Source organism: Neolamprologus multifasciatus, chromosome 2 (genome assembly GCF_963576455.1).
Source record: "Neolamprologus multifasciatus chromosome 2, fNeoMul1.2, whole genome shotgun sequence".
Classification (NCBI taxonomy): domain Eukaryota; kingdom Metazoa; phylum Chordata; class Actinopteri; order Cichliformes; family Cichlidae; genus Neolamprologus; species Neolamprologus multifasciatus.
This window is the reverse complement of record NC_140440.1, coordinates 6,278,343-6,299,812: the sequence shown is the minus strand read 5'-3', so window position 1 is coordinate 6,299,812 and position 21,470 is coordinate 6,278,343. Positions and strand designations below refer to the sequence as shown.

Sequence of the window (21,470 nt, the reverse complement as noted above, 5' to 3'; positions counted from 1 at the left end):
CGGTACTAGTTTTATTTTGTTGTATTTATCCGCGACACCTTAAAGGCCGGTCCATGAAAATATTGTCGGGCATAAACCAGCCCGTGGCGCAAAAAAGGTTGGGGACCGCTGATGTAAACCATTGTTTTTAAACATTAACTTTTTTGCTACTATGTTTGGTTTTTGGAGCCGCAAGATTTAGACGAAAGGGGAGTCCTAAGCTATCGGCTAACAGTAACTAGCTTTGTTATTGTTTGCATCCGTGGACTGTATGTAAACATAACTAAGATGAAGATAGCTGCTAGTCTGTTAGTACAGTAACCTCACAGCAGCCATATTATTGGACAGATAATCTTATTAGAAATACTCCAACAGCACAAACACGGTCCACAGTTCCAGTTCAGGGACTTAATTAGCTGAGGTGAAGCCTAGCAGACAGCTAGCAGGTACAGCCGCCTGTGTCACCGTGTCAAAGAGGCCACCTCCCTCCCTATATTCCTAAAATAGCTGCTCACTTTTGCTTCTGACAAAAAGGAAGAAAGCAGCGAACCAATAAGACTATTTAGGTGCTTTAGCTCTATTACTGAGCGCGAGTCTGTGTCCTCTGAAATGTACCAATTTTACTAAAGCAAATTCTAATTCGACATCAAACATCTTTCAGCCACATTGAATCTAACTTGTATTTTAATAAACGGAACCACAACGACATGCAAACGTCACCACGGGAGGCAGACGGATTCAGCTGAACACATACACCTTCGCTTTCCAGTTCAGACCAGTTTATCTCAGTCTGGGAGGGTTTCACCATCATCAGTGAGTTCAGAACGAGGTGGGTCCTCCTCCTCCTCCTCAGTGCTGCGTTGATTAAACCCACTGAGACTCGTGCTTCTCTTCACATGAAACCTCCCCGTAGCTCCTGTGTAGGTGTGTGTGTTTGTGTTCATGTGGACTCTGTATCACAGAGCAGCCAACAGGAAGCAACTCCTTTGTTTTATTAAGGTTTGAGGCCATTTTTTCTTTCCTCTAAAAGAACCCAGTATAGACGATCAGCTGGCCAGAGATGTCTCTCAATAAATTAAAGTAAGTAAACACTACAGAAAATTTATTTTATCAGACGTGAAATATTAAAACATATATGCTTTTACTTAAAGTGGATCTATTGTGCTGTAGAGAAACACATCATCAACATGCAGGCATATTCTCTATTTAAGTAATAAAGGGCAAATATTTTGCTTTTCTTTGTTTCCTGTCAGCATTTCCTCTTCTAAAGGTAGATTTTCATGTTAAGCTTGACTAAAATTTCTAATTAAGATGTCAGTGTATAGACAGGCTGCAGACTGCTGGAAACTTTCAGATTTATACTATTTTTCTATGTTTTGTGTCATTTAGTGAGAATATTCCTCATGCGAAGACCTGAAGCAGCCAATCTGAAATAAAGCTGGTGCAAAGAGGGAGGAGCTGAAACTGCTTGTTTCAGTTTGAACTGACGGCTGCTCTGTGGTTGAGCGTAAGCAAATAAAGATTTATATTTTGAACTGTGAGTGCAGAAGTACCCTAGTAGACTTGTCAATAATAAACAGTAAACTGATATTTAATATTTAACTAACAGTCCTTTTTCCTGACAAATAATGACATTTCTCATCTCTAATGATTAATGGTAATATAATATATAAAGGTAAATTGTTGGTATAAAGCTTAAGACTGCGCCTGCTTTTGTTGTTAAACACTTTGCTGGTGTGTTTATCAGCTTGGTCACTGATTTCAGGTCATTAAAAAAACTTTTAGTCAATTTTGCACATTCTACTCACATTTTGGGAATGACTATGTTAAAACTTCAGTTCAGAATTGAAAACTTCACAAAAAATGTTTAAAATGTCAGCAAAAGTGACTAAATGAGCGCGGCTTAATCCCCAAAGAGGGCTTCTGGGGATTACAAATGACTGTATATGGCAGTCATGAAGATATAAAATTCACGGTTAAATATTTTAAAGCAGTTTAACTTGTAGTGGTATATGAGCAAAATTTATCTAAGACTAGGAATCACTCTTACTGTACTCCGTTTCCCTCCCAAATAACCGTTAAAAAAAAAAAAACTCTTGGAGACTGCACCCTCGTGGCCTTGGTGCCCTTGCCCTTCTTCTGTCCATCTCTTGACATATTCCTCCCCTTTTTTCTTCCTCCTACCTCTTTCTCTCTTTTTTCCATTTGGTTTCTAGGGGCTTAATTACAGGGGGCCGGCTCCGTGGCTGAGGAGGTGCGAGGCGAACAGGGATCAGCGTGACCCTGGAGGAGAAGCCATCAGACAGCGGCCTTAACAATGATAAATCACCCTGAGCAGAGCTACAGATACAGCCGCCGCCCCACTGATCTCTATAAAATATGGATGGACCTGCAGGAGGAGGAGGAGGAGGAGGAAGGGAGCAGTATCACGTCGGATCTTCAGATTAGCGATTATCAGGCGTAGAGGTATTCTAATGATCTGGGACATGGTGTGGGGTTAATTCCATTCAGAGGGAACGTATTGAAATTCAGCTCATGAACTGAATTCTGCTCATTATTCTCAATGAATACTGAAAATCTCCTCATTCATGAAGTGGGCCGGAATTAATAATCCCCGAACGGACGGATGCCCCCCCCACAAGTCCGGATGAGGGTCAATGATCAGAGCTAAAGGTGCACACTCAACACGCTAAACACATTTAATCTCCACCCTATGGTTCACAAATCTTCATGGACCTCATGTTAACAGTAGCGTTTGTTTTTAACAACAGGGTGTCCCGTATTTTAAACAAATCTCCAACATTTATAACCTGATCCCTTTTATAGATAAAATTATATTAAACCTGATTAAATGACAAATTAAAATTAACGTGAGTGCGGTTTCATGTCTGTCCACTGCACACACAGAGTTAGTTTGGGTAGTTTGACAAACTGGGAAAGACAACTGGTCACTGATGACCTCTGGGGTTTCTCCTGGATCATTTTCAGCCCTCTAATTTCATTTCCAGCCTGGCTGGGCTGGAAGCGGACACCTCAGCATCCATCCGTCCATTAGCGGGCGCATTGCGTTTAGAAGCTCAGGACAAAACAAGATATTGTGATGGAGATTTTTCTCCTCCTTGTACCATTTTTAAAGATCAAACAATGACTTACACAATAAAGAAAAAGCAGAATAATCAATAATGACCTGAAGTAATTAAAAATCTTGCTTCTACATTTCTACATAGAATTTATACACAGATTTATATATATATATATATATATATATATATATATATATATATATATATATACGTCTCACATGAAGCTAACAGTGTCGTGAAGTTCAGAGAATAAGAGCTTTTCAAAGAGGTAAACTGTCACGTTAGTTTAGCTTTTATGACTAATATGACTAAAAAATTATTATAAAATAACTTTCATTTATCTCATTTATTTTATTACAATTACAGCTAATAAACAACTGCAAAACGACTTTTAATGCATCAGCAAAAATAAGTAAGCTAGTTTTGGTTAGTAATACACTAGTTGGGACGTTCTGTCTGAGCCATTTCTAAACAACTGCGGATTCTATCAGTTCAAATAACTGTACGTGAGCACAGTTATACGTATGTGTCAGCACTTTGCTGGAAGAAGATCCAAACTGTCAACTTCAGATGAGAGGAAATTGTTTAGGATGTTCAGGAACAACCCAGGAACCACCGAGGTTCAAGCCTGCCCTAAAGCCGGATTTGTGCCAGAAACCCAACCAGTTTAAATTAACTCTACCAGTTCTGCTAAGAAGAGCAGTCCGATATGCAGCCAGAAGTTTGCCGATGGCTACCAAAAGCATCTGGTCAAGGTGCAACTTGCTAAGGGACGTTTAACCAAACATTAGTGGGGGTGTTTGTATTTGAGCCTGTATATAACCTTTGACCCTGTGTGGATCAGAGAAAACCCAAAATAAATTCAGATTTATGGATCTAATTCTTGTATTTTAGCAGCAGTTCAAGAAACTCCTAAAAGCCCAAAGTTACCACGACATACATGCCCAGCTGTACTCCTCTAAACAGGACTCTTGTTAAAATCCAATTATCTGCTGATTTCTGTATCGTGTGACTAAATTATTGCACTGGAAAGGGAAATGAGCAGAGGAGGTCCACCTTAAGACGATCATTTTGTTCAGTATTGTGTCTGAATGGTCGTCACCTAATCGCGCTTCCTGCTAAGCTAGGCCAAACGGTATTTTCCCATCTTTCAGCTGAAATCAGCCTGATGTTTCTCCTTCTGGCTTCCATATTCACCCTGCTTGCTGCTCCCATAATGCTCTACCTGACGTCTACAACGAATCAATCTGTTCAGCGGCGCCGTGCCTGTCCAAAAACTAAACCCAGCCGCCCAGACATCTCTGTCCACACCTGCTGTTGCTGTCCTCTGCAGAGCGGCAGCTGCAGGTGAAAACAAAAGAGAAGTGACAACTCGAGTTAACCCGTCGCTGCTCGGTCAGTGCCAGCATGCCGTCCTGTCACCTCGCGGAGCGCCGCTCTTCCTCTTCCCGTGATTCCTCTCCCTCCAAAACGTCCAGGAGGGAGAAACCTGCAGCTTTATTGAGTTTTCTTTTGAATAAATAAATATTTAAAGGGAGAGGATGAGGGAGGAGGGTGTTTGACGTCCCACTCTGGCTGCAAATCAGGCCATCAAAGGGGCCAGACAATGTGTGCTCGCTATTAGTATCAATTTACAAATAAACTGCTTTTTTGGTGACTGGATCTCCGATGTCAGATTTTGATAAATGGTTTCAATTTGGCAGCTGTTTTCGAGTGTCAGAGCCCATCTGACGCTCGCCGCCAGCCGCCGCTGCTCGCTGCCTCAGAGAATCTGCCTCAGTTAGCTCCTCGCAGCCGCTGCAGCCAGAATAATCTCTTCATACTAACCAGGACGCCTGATGGCTGCACGCTGTGCCTCTGTGTGAGCATACAAATGTCGTTCTGTGGGTGACACCAGCTCCCTGATTTCAATATTCTCGACTTTGTCTTAAAGGAGCATTTCTGCACTTTTAAATCCCTCTTCCTCACCGCCTGCCTCCAAAAAGCAGAGTTTAACACACTGTGTTTCCACTTCCACGTAGAGATACAAATTTACCACCATAAACTTTAAATTAAGGCGTAAAAATTGGCTTAGTTTTTCCATTCTGCTGCCATTTTCAGGTCCAAACTCTTCTTCAAACAACAAACAAACAAACAAAGGCTGAGAGTTAAAAACAGTCCAAATTCTTCCAGATAAAGTGGATTGATCACTGTGCTCGTTCTCACATAAGATGTAGACTGTAATCGAGTTAGGAGGCTGCTGGAAATTAGAAAGCGAGCTTCCATTGTATATTTCTAAAAACTGAAACGTACATCTCTAAAAAAAACTAAACAGCAGTGATGTTTGGACAGTTGGTGTAGCCGGGCTAGTTAACACTAGACAAACATCACACAGTGGTCAGTTCTGCTCATCTCCAGCTTTCTTGGACTCAGACCAAGAGCAGCTTTGCATGATTCAGACCTCAAAATAATCCATCTTTATGTGATACAACCCCTCATGTCTTCTGATTGGCCGTCCCACATAAACAGAAGGTTTGTGTGCCTGAGATGATCAGATAAACAGGATATCCCCGCCCTCAGTGACACCATACAGATCCAACACTTTAAACATGCGACTGCAGCGTTTCCAGCAGAGTAAGACTCGTTTATGTCCACGTCAGATAAACTAAACTGAAAATGTTCAGAAGACCTTTTGATCTTCCTGAAACTGGACAAAGCTGCTTTAAAGTTTTAATGGAACAAAGGTTTTGTGTTCATTCTCTTTAATAAAGACACAATCTGATGCTTGTATTTCCTGTTGTAATGAGGCACATTTGGACCAGTTTGTTGCACAAAATAAAACCAGAATTCGTACGCTTAAAGGAAAACTGAAAATTAATGAAGAGTTTTGACGTCTATGATGACGTCCATCACAAATCACAAAGGAAACTAATCAAATCAAATGTTTCTTTTTTAGTTAAAGGCATCGAGCACGGAGCTTTGATTATACGAGACATTTTAAAAAATGAAGTTTAGTTAAACTTTGTAATTCATGAAATGTTTTACACCTCCTCCACTTTTAGGTCCCAGAGTTAATTTACATAATTCTGATGTTTTTTTTCTCTCCCTGGGCTTCTGAGAAGCCAAACATCGCCAAACCGATCACGCTTGACGACCATCCGCGCCCTCCTCCTCGCCAGTTGAGGGGAAACAAAACGCAGCGAGAGCAGCAGCAGCAGCAGCAGGATTTGCTCCCATAAACAGCTGTTTCCTGTTTGAAGGCTCGGGAACAATCTGCCCCGCTGGCAGCGAGGAGCGCCGCACCGTGCCAAGAGCGTACCGAGCAGAACCAACAAATCCAATCAGGCGACTCGAGTTCGGCCCTGTGCTGCATTAGAAGCCTTCAGCTCACAGCGCAGGTGGTCTACGGCGTCCATGGAGGGACAAAAAGCCACTTCAGTTTGAAATCAGCCCTTAATGTGGCCCTAAACCCGATTAAAGTGCCCAATTAGCAGCAGCCTTGAATGACAGGTGCATTATGGGTCATACCTGCCAGACTTAGGCCAACCTCCTGGCCTTAAATCTGACCTTTGAACCACAGCAGCAAGCTAATGAGTTGTCTTTACTGACCTTAGGTAACCTCTCAGGGTCTCCGGGGTGGCGAGGGATGACCTTCTGTAGCCTCTGGAAGCCGTAGTCGATGGTGGGCTCGTTCAAGGCTGCGGGACAAACAGAAACAGAAGAGAGGGTTTATTTAACCCCGAGACGCGTCTGACAGGAACTCAGCTGATTGTTGCAGTCCTGCAGCTTTCATCTTCATCATCATCTTTCTTTTATGTCTTTGTGTGGTCATTTTACACTTTTTTGGTACTTCCATTTGTCTCTTTTTCAAAGGTAGGTTTATCTTTTGCCGTAGTTCCTGTAGTCCTTTTTCTTCTTTTTCTGTATTTTTGTCTCTTTGCATGGTAGTTTTACCTCTCATTGTTGTATTTGACACATTTTAACGTTGTATCTGTGTCACTGTATTGTTCTAGGTTTGTTTTGCGTGTTGTAGTTTTATTTTTTTTGTGGGACTTTCAGATCTTCCAACTGTGTCTTTGCATCATTCGGGAGTTTTTCATGTGTCCTGGTAGTTTTACCTCTTTTTCTAGCTGTCGCACCTCTTACTGTACTTTTACATCTTTCTACAGTCTTTTGCTCTGGTCAGGATGGTCTTGTGCCTTTTTGTTGTAGTTTTGAATCTTCCTGCCGTCTCTTTGCATTATTTGTGTCTCTTTTTTTAACAACATATTTCAGCCTTTCCTTCTTCTGCGATTGTGCTGAAATTGAAGAAAATAAAAACACGTCCCCAACCCGTGAGATGTCATTTTAATGCAACATTGTCGAAATGTGCTCGTTTTTTGCACACGCGCGGAAAAGCCAGGTTTTTCGTGACTTCCTGTCATTTCCTGAAGTTTAAACTCAGCAGGGATCGTTTCACCTCCCTCTCCTCTGATCTCCTGTTGGTTCATGTTAGTGGTGAGCGCTAACGGGGAGAGGGCGAGCGAGCGCCGTCAGCTGATCTCGCTCTCTCTTATCTCGGCTGCTGTTTATCAAGTGCGAGACCTCACACTCCACCTCTCCTCCACGGCTAATTCAATCCAGCCTCCCCTCCACTGAGCCCTCTCTCTCTTTTCTTTTCTCCTCCACTCATTCACCTCCACAAACAATCTGCCTTCCTCCTCCTCCTCCTCCTCCTCCTCCTCCTCCTCTCTCCATATGCACTGAGCAGAGCCGGAGAAACACCCGGAAATGAGTTCGGGGAGATACTTCTCCATAATCAAGCCCATTAATCATAAAAGGCTGTCAAATTTGACTTTGGGGACAATTTGTCAGCCGATCTTGCCCACTCCGCTTTTGTCACCGTTGGCTCTTGTATTCTGTAAGGATGATTGACACTCCAAATGCCGCTGAGTAGAATAGCTAGTTTGCGCTAATATGCATAACCGTGGCTTTCATGAATAAGAATAAGGCAGCTATATGGCGGCACAGAGGGGTCTCCTTCAAAGGGCCCCGCCGCCGTTTGTCGCCAGCGCTCCAAATAGATGTTATTACCATTATAACAATATTTGTTTTCTTTTCCCGGGAATGGGCGACCGCGAGCTGCTAAATCAAATTTGTCGGATCCCGTTTCAAGCGGCGGCGGAGGAGAAAAAGGGCTTTCAGGCTGCAACTGGGGTGGGGATGATATCTGAAGGGTGACAGAGTGCTGAGGGACGTGGCCCTCGCCGCAGGGGCTGCCATGTTGGATTCCTCGCCTCCCCGCCTCCCTGAGAGGAAGCAGAGAGCAGCGCGGCCAGAATCTATTACCTCGGCCCGCCGCGAATGAAAGAGCGATTCATTGCAGGATCCCAAAGAGACTTTTTGGGGGGATGCGGAGCAGCAGAGGATGAATGGAGATAATGCACCGGGACAACACGAGCAGCAATCAGCGGTGAATCCCAAACTGGATTGCCTCCTGACGCTGCGTACATACATCCCAACTTATAAAACAAGTGAGAGGCACTATGGGAACTGCTGCAATAGAATAAAAAACCCATTTACACTCGGAGGGAGGGGGGGTCTGTGATGGTTAACTCTCCATCTCCATCAGAAGAGGAAGTGTTCTCCTCTCTGACCTCCGAGCTGATCCGAGATGCTGAGAAATGATGCTGATGTGGTTCAATCGAAGGCGACATGTCTGCAGATAAACATCAAAAAACCCGGAAACTTCCTCAGCGCCAAAAGTTCCTCCAGATCTCTGAGATCCAAGTCCCCGATCTGTGCTAAAAGTCTTGGAAAGAATCTGGGAACACGAGCCTCATATCTCTGTCCTGGTCCTCTCTCTCCTTAACTCCTCTCATCAGTCCTAGATATCGCCTGGTTGTTTCTTCTGTAGTTGGTAATGTGATTGATCCAGAAAAATGTGGCAGGGGATCAATCACATTACCAACTACAGAAGAAACAACCAGGCGATATCTAGGACTGATGCCTCGCTGGCTGAGGATCTAAACCGTTTCTTCGCCCGCTTTGAGACGACCAGGCCCTCAGCTGTTACACCACTTCCACCCGCCTCTAGCACCGGCACACTAACATTTGGAGAGCATCAAGTGAGGCGTGTTCTAAGGTCAGTGAATCCCAGGAAGGCGGCAGGTCCTGATGGAATACGTGGAAAGGTTCTCAGAGCATGTGCTGACGAACTGACCGGAGTCTTCACTAAAATCTTCAACCTTTCCTTGTCATTAAACACCGTCCCACCCTGCCTCAAAACCTCAATCATCATCCCCATCGCTAAGAAGACTGCTGTGGACAGCCCAAATGACTACAGGCTTGTTGCACTTACGCCTGTAGTGATGAAGTGCTTTGAGAGACTGGTCTGTCAGCACATCAGGGCCGGTCTGCCTTCCACTCTGGACCCCCACCAATTTGCCTACAGGACAAATTGATCCACCGAGGACGCCATCACCATAGCGCTCCATACTGCGCTGAGTCACCTGGAGCACCGAGGAAACTATGTGAGAATGCTCTTCCTGGACTTCAGCTCAGCATTCAATCACATCATCCCGGAGATCCTGGTCGAGAAACTGTCTCACCTGGGACTCTCCACCTCCATCTGTCTCTGGATCAAGGACTTCCTGACAAATAGACCACAGTCTGTCAGACTCGGCCCCCACCTGTCCAGCACCATCACACTCAGTACCGGGTCTCCACAAGGATGTGTTCTGAGTCCCCTCTTGTTTACGCTCTACACATCCGACTGCTCCCCTACCCATCTCTCAAACACCATCATAAAGTTCGCGGATGACACCACAGTGGTTGGACTCATCTCAAGGGGGGATGAGTCGGACTACAGAGATGAGGTTAACAGATTGACTGAGTGGTGTTCAGCTAACAACCTCCAACTGAACACCACGAAAACTAAAGAACTTATTTTGGACTTCAGGAAGGGCAGAGCAGACCCGGCCCCACTCTACATTCACGGGAACTGTGTGGAGAGGGTACACTCCATGAGGTTTCTGGGCGTGCAGATCTCTGTTGATCTCTCCTGGACTGCAAATACCACGGCGGTGGTAAAAAAGGCCCAGCAGCGTCTCCATTTTTTGAGAGTGCTCAGGAGGAACAACCTGGAGGAGAGGCTGCTGGTGACATTCTATAGAGCCACCATAGAGAGCATCCTAACGTACGGCATAACAACGTGGTATGCAGGGTGCTCAGTTGCAGACAGGAAAGGACTGCAGAGGGTCATCAACACAGCCCAGAAGATCACTGGCTGCCCTCTGCCCAGCCTGGAGGCCATTGCGAACTCCCGATACCTCAGCAGAGCTGGCAATATCATTAAGGACTACATTCATTCGTTGTACTTTGTACAATGACAATAAAGGCTATTCTATTCTATTCTATTCTATTCTTAGTTTGGACACATTTTCTGTCTGTGAGTTGCTGGTTTGAAGATTTTCTGTTTTTTTCACTTTAGTTTTGCCTTCAAAGCAGAAGTTGCTTTATTCGTCTTCTTATGTGTTGGGATGACTTTAATGTGGCATTTTTCACAAGCACTTGACAAAATTTTATTACTCAATGACAAAAATAAAATACAAAATATTGAAGTTTGGAAAACAAAATATTGTTTTTGGAACAAGTACATGGTTGAGAAGCCTAGTTTTATCTGTCAACCTCCTGCACATAGGCTCATCGCCAAACGTGTGGACGTTATCACTGTGATATCATCCAACATCAGCAGCTTTCCTGCCACCATGTTGTTTCTTCAGTGTAAGTAGTGACACTAATGCTAACAAGCTGAATCCACAGACACAAATACCTGACAATTAGTGCTCAGCGACAGCCAAATAAAATCCTAGAATTCACCAAAACTGGACCTCAGATTTCTTAGACGGTCTGTTAGTACAGTGACCTCACAGCAGCCCTTTTATTGGTCAGATGAGGTCATTAAAAATTATCCAAAAGGCTCCAACAGCACAAACACAGCCCAGAGGTCCAGTTCAGTTAGTCGAGGGGCAGCCTAGCTAACTGAACTGTAACCATACAACTGTAAGTCAAAGAGGCCACGCCCCTAACAATACAAACTTTGAGCCTGAATATAATTTGGACTCTAATGAGTCCACACCGCTCTGGGCTCTGATGAGTCCACACCGCTCTGGGCTCTGATGAGTCCACACCGCTCTGGGCTCTGATGAGTCCACTGAGTGTCTCGATAAGTCGAGTTGGTTTGATAAAACATCTGGATTCAGACGCCTCTCTCCAGAGACGTGACGGCGCTCTGAGGTCGCGATCGTTGCTGGAGGTGGAGACGACCACAGACGGAGAATGAAACAAAGACAGAAGTTTTAATGAACCTCTGATGGGGATCGACCCCCCTACAGGCATTAAGCCCATTACTTTGCCTTATTAAAATCTCGCTGCACTTTGACCCCAGCGCCCCATTGGCTGCCTGCAGGGCCCCGTGCTCCTCCCAGCCAATCGATAAAGACCGCCTCCTTCCAAAGGAGCCAGTGTAATTGGAGAACGGCGGCTGGCAACGCGAACCCTGACCCCCCCTCCCCCCACCCCACGCATTACACCGCCCATATGAAGACAGATTGCCTGATTTAGTGTAAACATATGCTGCAATTCCAGGCATCAGTGCCACTTTCTCCATCGTAATTTGTATTGATTTTTCTCTGCTCCTCTTTGTTCAGCGCGAGGAGGCCACGGCCGTCGCTTTCTCCTGCCGTCTGATGCTTTTTATAAATCAGAAAAGGAGCAGAGGAAGATAATTCAGAGGTGAGAGGAGGGCGGGAGAGACAGAGGCGAGCGAGAGGAGGGGATTTTTTATATATTATAGTATTTATCTCTCTCCCTCTCTCTCTCTCTCTCTCTCTTTGGATCCTTTCTCTGCCCTCGCTGTGAAGGTGATCAAACGGTTGGCCGGCGTCCTGCTGAGCGGCACGCTCCGTTATTAGACCGCTAAGTGACTGAGGAGAGGAAGAGAAGAGAAGAAGGGGGAGGCGGATCACATTTGAAACTAATTTCTTCACGGCATATCTGGAGCGTCGGAGAGGAGAAGGATATTTTATGCACTTACAGGAGAGACGTTCACTTCCTGCTCAAACACCCAGCAACTACTGCTCGATTAATAATGTCTGAACAATCAAGACAGAAGCTTTAAAAAAAAAAAAGAGTCAAATAAAAGCAGGAGACACATAAAATTTACAGAAGGTGATAAAAAGTAACAGGATGAGAAAGAAGGCTTTAAAACAGAGCGAAATGCTGCAGGATGAAAGTGAGGATGTAAAATGTATCCATGCTGGACCTCTATGGGTCTGAGGGCTCAGGCTTTTTAAAGTGACCACTAGTGCTTCATGAGACGGCTAAAAACTATACTGTGACACACACAGTCCCAGAAAAAAACACAAACTGGGCAAAAGCTTAAAGGTCAGACTTAAAATTCTGGAAATGAATCTGAAAACTTTCAATCACTGCATCCCTAATTACCCAGCTTTTATTGTGAAAGGGTGCAGCCACACTGAAGAGCGAATGAATCAAACGTGCTTCTTTTAAAGCTGAAGCCGCAGATCTGGATTCTTGTCTCAATTCTTCTCCTGCTGTCAAACTGACCACCTGGTGCTTCTCACCTGTCCGGCTTCGCCCTGACAGCGAGCTGAGGGGGAAGCTTCCTCTTCTTCTCCTCGTTCTGGGATCATTCGCCGCTTCTGGCTGCAGATGGCGGCTGATCACAGATCAGAGGATCAGAGCTTTGGGAGGGAGGACGGCGGATTACTGGAACATCTCAGCAGGCTCATTACCCCGCTCGCTTCGGCTCCCACAATCCAGCAGGGCGCCGTGCTTCAGAGGAGAGCCCGCCTCTGTTTACATCCTCCTCCTCACTACTGTTTACATTTATCTTTCATTTGCTGCTCCTCGCCCTGAATCAGCTTTTCCACGCCGCTGGTTTGTACATATTTACCAGCCGGAGATGAAATCTGCACTTTAGGGTCTCTGCTCACCTTTACCGTTTTTGTTTTGGCGTTCACGGCCTCGTCGCAGGCGCTCTCGTGTCCCCGATGAGCCGGCAGACTTCAGTGCTGCGTGGTTTCCTCCTGTATTACTCTCATCATTTCAAATAGGCGCCGCTCATCCGTCCCGCAGTAACGTGTGCTGCAATTTCCCATCTCCCCCGGCCGCATGATTGATGCAGGTCAGCGCGGCGTTTGGCCTCATGGCCCGCCGATCGCAACTGCTGATGATTCCTCGCCTCCTTCAGTGTGTGTGTGTGTGTGTGTGTGTGTGTGTGACAGATGCACGACATGCCGAGCCTTAAGTGGACGCGCTGATTTGTTTTTCTGCTTGTCAAGTGGCCAACTGGCATCAGCTGGGGTGGGGGGCATGCTGACAGGCTGCCATAACACCCCGAAAGCATCTTTTCAGCGGATTATTGATCTGCTCCGACTTCCAATTCATCACTCAGTCATCGCAGAGAGCAGGGGCGACGAGGCAGGTCTGTAAATGACAGCAAGCGTAAAGTTTCCTCTGCAGCTTGTTTGTTTTACATGGATGTGCACGCTGGTGTGACAAGGAGGGCGGTCCTGTGGGGACATGTCTGCACGTGTTTAAGTAAAACAAGCAGAAAATGGAAAGAGAGATAAAAATGAGCAAAAACAGATCAAACGTATGAACTCTGAGTCTATCTGCACTTTGGGGACTACTTTCAGTGGCGGATGATTCCGTGTTGCAGAGGATTTTGGCGTCAGTGTTGGTTTGATGTTGAAATGTTTTTCTTTCATTCTTTACGCAATGAAGACGCGATCTTCTGATGAAGATCAGAGTCGGCCCTCCCGAACCCGCCAGGTGTCTTCAGGTATCTTCAGGTACCGTCGTCTCGTCTCTATAACCCACATGAGCGCCCACTCCCTTCTGCTTCCTCCTCCGAGAGCCGTCGCTGACGCAACAGCCCCTGTGATTAGAGCGAACATCCGCCCCGACGCCGCGTGTTAATCAGCGAATAATTACCTCGCCGTGATTAGAGCCGGCCGAGCAGAGTGCCTCAAAGAAATAGGCCCCCCACCTGAGAAGTTATTATTTTCTGGAGTGGCCGCCGAAAATGCCCCCGCAGAAATGGCTAATTACCCGACGTTAGTTCCACAAGTCCCCGTTCCCAAAGTGGAGCTCTTTGATATATGAAATGTGGTGCGTCTCTGCTGAGAGTCGAGGAATTCCCGCGGCGGAGAGCACACTTCTGCCGTCTATTAAAAGACGACACGAGAGGCGAGATCAAAGGCGGGGACGCCACAGCGCTCGTGTTGTTTCATTGCTGCCGTGTGATCGCCGCTAAGTGACTGAGACGTGCCTCCTGACGCGTCACATCCCAACTCTGTAACACAAACTCGCTGATCACTTTATTAGGAACACAAAAACCATAAATTCTGCCTTTATGAAGCATCTAAAGTTTAAACATCTGGCCGAGGTAAAGCAGGACGATGGGTTTCCTCAGGTGTTTTGTAGTAGTGAAGAATAAAAACACAAAAAAACACTCTGTTTATATTTAGATCACTAAAAGATGAAAGATCGTTTTAACCCTGTGAGATATTAGAAACCATCAGCGACAATCCCAGCAGCTCCTGACCCTGCGTTTTAGCTGTTTGTCTTTAAAAGTTGATATATTTTGGTTCCCTGATTGGGAAAACTTTGGAGAAGAATTTCAATAATAAACATTCTGATGGTTCAGGTTCTCGTCCTTGCAGGTGAAGACTTCGACTGTATGCGGTTATTTTTTAGAGAAAACAGAATTTTTCCGAGATGAAGAAAGTGCTGAACTTCACTGAATGAAGCCTCGACAGTTGGTGCTGTTCAAACGTGTCGAGGATGCACCACCATGCAGGCGTCGAGTCCTCAGCACAGAAAACAAGACAAGACACGGGGAAAGAACACGAAGAGAACAAATTTTGTCGACCGGAACCCAAACTGTATCATAAAAAATCTGTAGTTTTGGAGTTTAACTACTTAGATATCGATAAAAACTTGCCTGCATGCACCCTTAAATGTGTATTTTTCCTGACTGTGAAGCACCTGCAACGGTGTGTTTTTCTTCTTCTTGCGGGGAGCGTAAAGTGCTTTTAATAATCCTGAGAGGACCTGCAGACAAAGGGCTGAAAAACCTTCACAGTGAATAATCTGCTGAACATCTGTCCAACATCAGGCTGCGAGCGGGCCGTGCTCTTCATCTTAAAGATTTGAATTAGATAATCAAGTTTCTATTAATGAGACTTTACATGACACACACACACACGCCGGTCAGTTAATTCATGCTCCAGTAACTTTTGTCACTTCATACACTCTGTGAGGGCGCGGCGTTGGCGGCGGCCGGGGCCGGAGCTGCCTGTCAATCACTGTTTAAAGTTCATGAAATTTCTATGAGCATCGATTGCAGCAGAGGCGGGTGTAGGAGGTGGAGGAGGGTGTTAATGACTCCACTGACTGATGCAAGCGCCTCACTTTTAATCCGCCTCCTCGCCTCGCCCTCTGTGCTGCAAACAGGTCTGACGCTTGTGAAGAAGAAATAACGCCGCCGCAGGTCCGACTGTGCTTAAATCACAGGTAACATCTGAAGCACGTCTCCTTAAACATCTGCTGGAGTTATTCGGGGCGTCGCACAGATGTGAGCTTTCAACACAAAATGAAGATGATGTTTAATCGAGATTTAGACGTCACTAAAACAAAAACACACAAACTGATGGTTTTTAAATAAATCTACAGATGAGTCACAAACCTGAACAGCCAATCACGTCTGGCATTCACTCTGAACGAGCTTCACTGGGGCACTTAGAGCAACACGTTCTTTTACCCAGGAATTTGCTCCTCACGCCGTGCGCTAATGGCTTCGACCAGCCAAAATCTTAATTTCAATTCACAGAAATTTCCTTAATAGATCAACAAACGACCAACAGTCATCTCAAAGTGCCTTATATTATAAGGTAAAGACCCTGGAGAGACAACTGGAGAGAGATTCCAAGACCCCCTGTGAGCAGCACTTGGCGATGGTGGGAAGGAAGAACTCCCATAAAACAGGAAGAGACCTCTATCAGAACCAGGATCAGGGCGGGGCAGTGATCTGCGCTTTCTGCCAGGTGTTTGTGTCAGAGTTATTCTAAAACTGACTCCAGGTTTAAACGCTGGTCTGAGCTGCAGTGAAGCAGCTGCAGGCTCGTTAGCTGTGTTGTTTCTGGAGAGAGCAAATCCTGAACTTATAGCCAAACTGTGGCCTCATGATTAGTACGTCTGATCCTTAGTCTGTTCAACTTAACTTGAAACAAACCCACAAACTACAAAACTAAAGCGCACTGAATCCCTCCTCCTGTAAACCAGCATTTTGTCTTTGGGAATTGTTGCTGTCGGGGCCAGAGAGGGTTAAATATAATAAAAAGACGAGGCTGAAGAGACGTTTTTCGGTGGTTCAGACGGAGGTTTTTCGGGCTGAATTATGAGTTCTGTCCTCACTGCGAGTCCTGCCATAAACGGCGTTTGCCTCGTCCTCTCTTTGTTTCCGTCAGCCGCTGTAAGCCGATCCCGAGCAGGCTACAGATAATTGCCTCCATGTGTTACTGCGACAGTAATTAAACAATAAAAATTCAGAAGTCAATTAGCGAACGGTGCCTCAGACGTGTCGACAGGAGAGGGGGGAACAGCGAAAACAGAGGGAGCGCCTCCTCCTCCTCTCCTCCAGCTGAGGTCGGAGGTGTAACGCCAGGCTCTTGGTTACACGTTCGCAGACCTTCAGCGAACCCTCTGGAACAATCTGCTAATGTTTTCCATGTGTGCCGAGGAGGAGGAGGAGGAAGAGCAGAACTTACAAAGTGCTTCATTGTACTTTGAGAGAGGAGCTCAGAGTGAGGAAGTTGCATTTGAGTTCAGACTTACTATTAATGAACCAGGTCTGCATCACACGAGGGCATACAGGTTCACTGATTGGTCCATTCTAGTGATGTCATCCCAAATGATCAGGTGGTTAAATTAAGCTCAGTTTGGGCAACGCTACAGCTCCTTCGTTTATTTAATGAACGCAGCAACATAAACAACGTCAAACATCTTCAAGATCATCATGTTTAGACCTGGAATAGTCAGACCTGAAAAAACCGTTTACACTCGGAGTATCACTCAGGCTGCCTATGTAGGCTTGACCTCTGACCTCTGACTTTTCCATGAAGAGGAGAAGTAAGATGGAGAACAAACAGGATAAACTGAGATTCGTCAGCCTTTACTGAGCACTGGGAGAGCGTGAGGAGGGCGGCACTAAATCAGCAGAAGTTTGACCTTTGCATCCACAGAAAAACACTGAATCCTTTAGTTATTCCAGTAAAACAATTATCCAAGTAAGTGGAGTGGATTTTATTTGCAGAGCTGCTTAATCTCAGGGCCGGTCCCAGAGGGATCCCAACGCCCACACCGGAAAACCACCAACAAAAAAAACACGGAGCGGAGAGGGGACGGGTGGAGGGTGCATCCCAGTAACTTAAAAACCACCACCGTGAGGATTATCGCGTAACATCAGTGCAGTACGTTTCCCTGCAGGAGACAAGGGACCGGCTACCTCTGAGGTATTTTGTTCTGAAGCAGCATTTAAAACCAGAGCTGGGAGCTACATTTGCTACAGTGCTCCAGCTCGGTGGTGGAAACAAGAAACTTCACCTCAGAAACGGATCTGAAATCATTATAAGCCCCAAAGTGCAGAGACACTAAACCACCCGTTCTCTAAAAGGAGAGAAAAAACAAAAAACCCCTGTGCATAGTACCTGTTTAAGTAAGTCCGGCTGCGCTTAAATCACACGTAACATCTCAAACAAGTGAATAAGGAAAACAAAAAGTTAGAAACTGCAGGAAACATCATAAAAAATCCAGAAAGATTAATTTTCTATGAAACAGAAACTGCAGAACAAATCCGGGGGATTCCAGAAAAAACAACCTCATTAAACATGGTAAAAAACTGAATATCAGATCAGGAATATCTAAAACATCTAGACCAGACCTGGAATATCAATGGTGATCTGAAGCTGGAATAACAGGTTTGGAATATCTGGTCTGGAACTGGCAGCTGAAAAATTGAGACCTGAATTTGAGTTTTTCTCAACTAAGTTTGTCATTACTTCGAATAACACACTGCGAGTTTTAAGCAGAAAGTTCTACCAGTCTGTGTGGAAGTAAGTCTGACCTCTGACCTTCAGTTTTCCACAGAGGGGGCAGGAGAGGACAGGGATGAGCTGCTGCAGAAGCATAAAAACTACAAACCTGTAGAACCAGAATATTAAAAAATAAAACCCAGAAAAATGGAGAAGACTAAAAATGCAGTATAAATAACAATTACTGTATAAATCATGAAATATTAACGCATATATATAAACATCCAGAACCCAGCACATTACCCATGAAACCCACAGACACTGATTTCTGCACCACAGCAGCAGAAATAACAATAAAAAAGAACCAGTACGAAATAATTTGGCTCATTAGAGTTAAATCTCTACAAGAAAGAACAAAACCAAAAATCTGAGTAAGTAAAATGTTCCACAGGGTGAAGCAGAGAAAACAGCCAATAAAGGATAAACACAAGCGCAGTAAAACACAAACAGCTCCATAAAAGTAGAACAGAACAGCCGAGAGAGGATGTGCTCAGTTCGGAGAAGCTGCAGTAATAATGCGGACACTGAGTGCTTCGATGCAATGCTGACATGTCCACATACTTTTGGAGTGTACACAGCTGAGCAGCTGCAGCTCCCAGGTGTACAGAAAAGGGGTGGGGTGGGGGTGGGGGGTCAGGCATGTTGAGGCCTGCCCGATGATGATGATACTGGTACTGGGTGTCCTCCAGTTAACGCCTCCAGTTTGCCTCCAGTTTGTGGCCTCCCTGCTCACACTGGGCACAGACTTTTGTTCCTGGAGGAGGAACTACATCAATAATCTGGTGCAAACATGATCTCCATATCAGGAATCAATATTTTTCCTTCTGTCTGCTTTTTAAAACCCGGGATCACATCTTTCTCCTCCTCTTACTCCTCTTCCTCCTCCACCCGTCCTCCTCTCCCTCCTTGTCCTCCCCCCTGGATCTGACTTCATCACCTCAGTTTGCAACACCTCCCTCCTTTTCTCTCTTCTCCCCCTTCATCTGACTTCATCATCTCAGTTTCTCTCTCCCTGTCTTCCTCCTCCTCCTCCACCCTTCTCTCTCCAGGGCTGCAGATCCCCAGGTGCAGCTGCAGGAGGAGGGGGAGGAGGGAGGCGCAGTGGGGATGGAGGGGTTGAAATTAATGAGGGGAGCCTGGAGGTATTGACTTTCCTGGGAAAACACAGCTCTCTAAAAATCAGTGGACGAGTGCCGCAATAACTCAGCACCCATCGATCCCACAGCTCCACTCCCCTCCCGCGCCTCCCCCGAGCCTCCCCCCCCGCAGGCTGCATTGATCCGTGCATTACAAGCACAGAGGAGGTGTGGACCCGGCAGCACCAGCGACTCAACACCCACAGCCAAGTGGAGGGAGATACCGGGAACACCAGAAACCACAGGCCTGCAGGAAAACTACACAGTACTGCAGGAGTAATTCAGCTACACTGCAGGAGTACTACAGTAGTACTACTCCAGGAGTACTACAGCTACCATGCCAGAGCACTACAGGAGTACTACAGCTTCACTGCAGGATACAGATCCAGCAAGTATACTACACAGTACTAGAGAAGTGCTCATTAGAATCACAGAATACTACAAAAATACAGTGTACACAGTAAATACTACACAAAATACTACAGATAGTGCGAACCTGGAAAAGCTGGAGATCCAATAAAACTACAAAAACATTAAACTGCAAAAGTAAAAGAAGTGAAAAAAAACCTACTAAGAACCAGTTCTTAAAGAAAATCCTACAAAAACAAAACTACAAAACCCCCAGAAGTTTCAGAAAACGACAAAACTCTAAATCTGGAAAATAAAAAATAAACAAAAACTGGCAAGAAATATTAAAATTTACTGATTGTGTTGTTTTTTTTTAATTTTCCAATTTACATTAAAACAGTTTAATGTAAAAATGGATTGATCATTGAAACTAAATGCAAATAAAATTAAAAAATAAACGTTAAATGTGGCACAATGAGCCAGGTGATTTGTGTATCTCAGTGGTAATCTGCTTGCAGTGCAGATGATTAGCGAGGAAGACGAGGAGGAGGAGGAACCTTTTCAGCTCTCAGGCTTTTTGTCATTCCGCTCAGCTTTCTTGCCTTTGGCCAGTTTTTCCGAGCGAAGCCGCGGGATCAAATCCTGAAGCCGCTCAAAGCTGCAGAGAGGAAGGAAGACGGGAAATCTGGGAAACACTCGGATCCCACTGCTCGTCACTCCACCTTCAGCTCAGAGGCAGCAGGAGAGGCAGAGCAGCCGGGGGAGGAAACGAGGGAATACTAACGGGAATGTTCACAGAAGAGCTGCTCTCTGATTGGCTGGCAGAGACCCATCTCCCCGTTTAGGGTGTATAAATGTGCAGGTACGCACACTGAACTTCAACCTAACCACTGGAGAGAATCCTGAAAACCCCAACAACTTCCTCAAGGACACCTCCAACCTATTTAAAAACCCTGGAACTTGCTCAAGGGACCTTTACAACTTCCTCAAGGACCACCAACTAAATAATTAAGAAGTTCTTTAATAACCCCTGGAATCTCATTAAATAGTCTTGGCCTGCTTGAGGAACATTGGAAACTCCTCAAGGTCCCTTCAACCACCTTAATAACAATTAGGAGCACTGGAACTTCTCCAAGGACCGCTGAAATCAGCTTAAGACTGCTTACTGATACCTACGACCTCCTTACAAAATCTAGATCCTTCAAGTCCCTTTAACCTCCTTAAAGACCACTGAAACCTGACCAAGGTGTCCTGGAGCATCTCCAACCGCTGGAACAATCTTCAGACTCTGTAAAGGATGCCTAAAATCTTTTTAAACTACATTTGTACACTCTCAAGGAACTTGTGCAACTTCCTCAAGGACTACAGACTACAGCCTTTAAAGGCTTTAACACAACTAGATGAAATCCTGGAACCTATCTAAGATGCCTACAACTTCCTTAAGAAGGCTAGATCTGCTCAGAAACCACTGGAAACTCATCTAGGTTCACTTCACCAGTTTGAACCCGAGAAAACTGACTCAAAGACACCTGAGACCTCGCTGCATCCTCCTGCAGACCCCAAAGGTCCTTGAAAAGGCTCCAGGTATTCTTATGAAAACAGTAGGAGCCTTGAAGGGTTTCCAGGGGGGTTTGATGGGCTTTGTTGTGTGTGGGCTCGTGAAGGAAGTGACATCAGCAGTCTGTTTTCTCTTCATTTACCTGCCGCTCGCCTGCTCGGTATCTAAAACTCAGCTCATTTTACATTCATGAACACAACACGCTGTTGGCACACTGAGCGTGCAC

General features: G+C 45.3%; 1 protein-coding gene across 4 annotated transcripts in view; it reads right to left on the bottom strand.

Moving 5' to 3' along the window:
- LOC146523885 (transcription factor COE3) overlaps positions 1–21,470 on the bottom strand; it is a 141,153-nt gene that overhangs the window by 16,603 nt on the left and 103,080 nt on the right. For all 4 annotated transcript variants that reach the window (XM_085170436.1, XM_085170427.1, XM_085170431.1 and 1 more), the window contains exon 11: positions 6,651–6,739. In XM_085170436.1, coding sequence (XP_085026562.1) covers positions 6,651–6,739 — 89 coding nt within the window. The remainder of the gene's footprint in view (positions 1–6,650; positions 6,740–21,470) is intronic.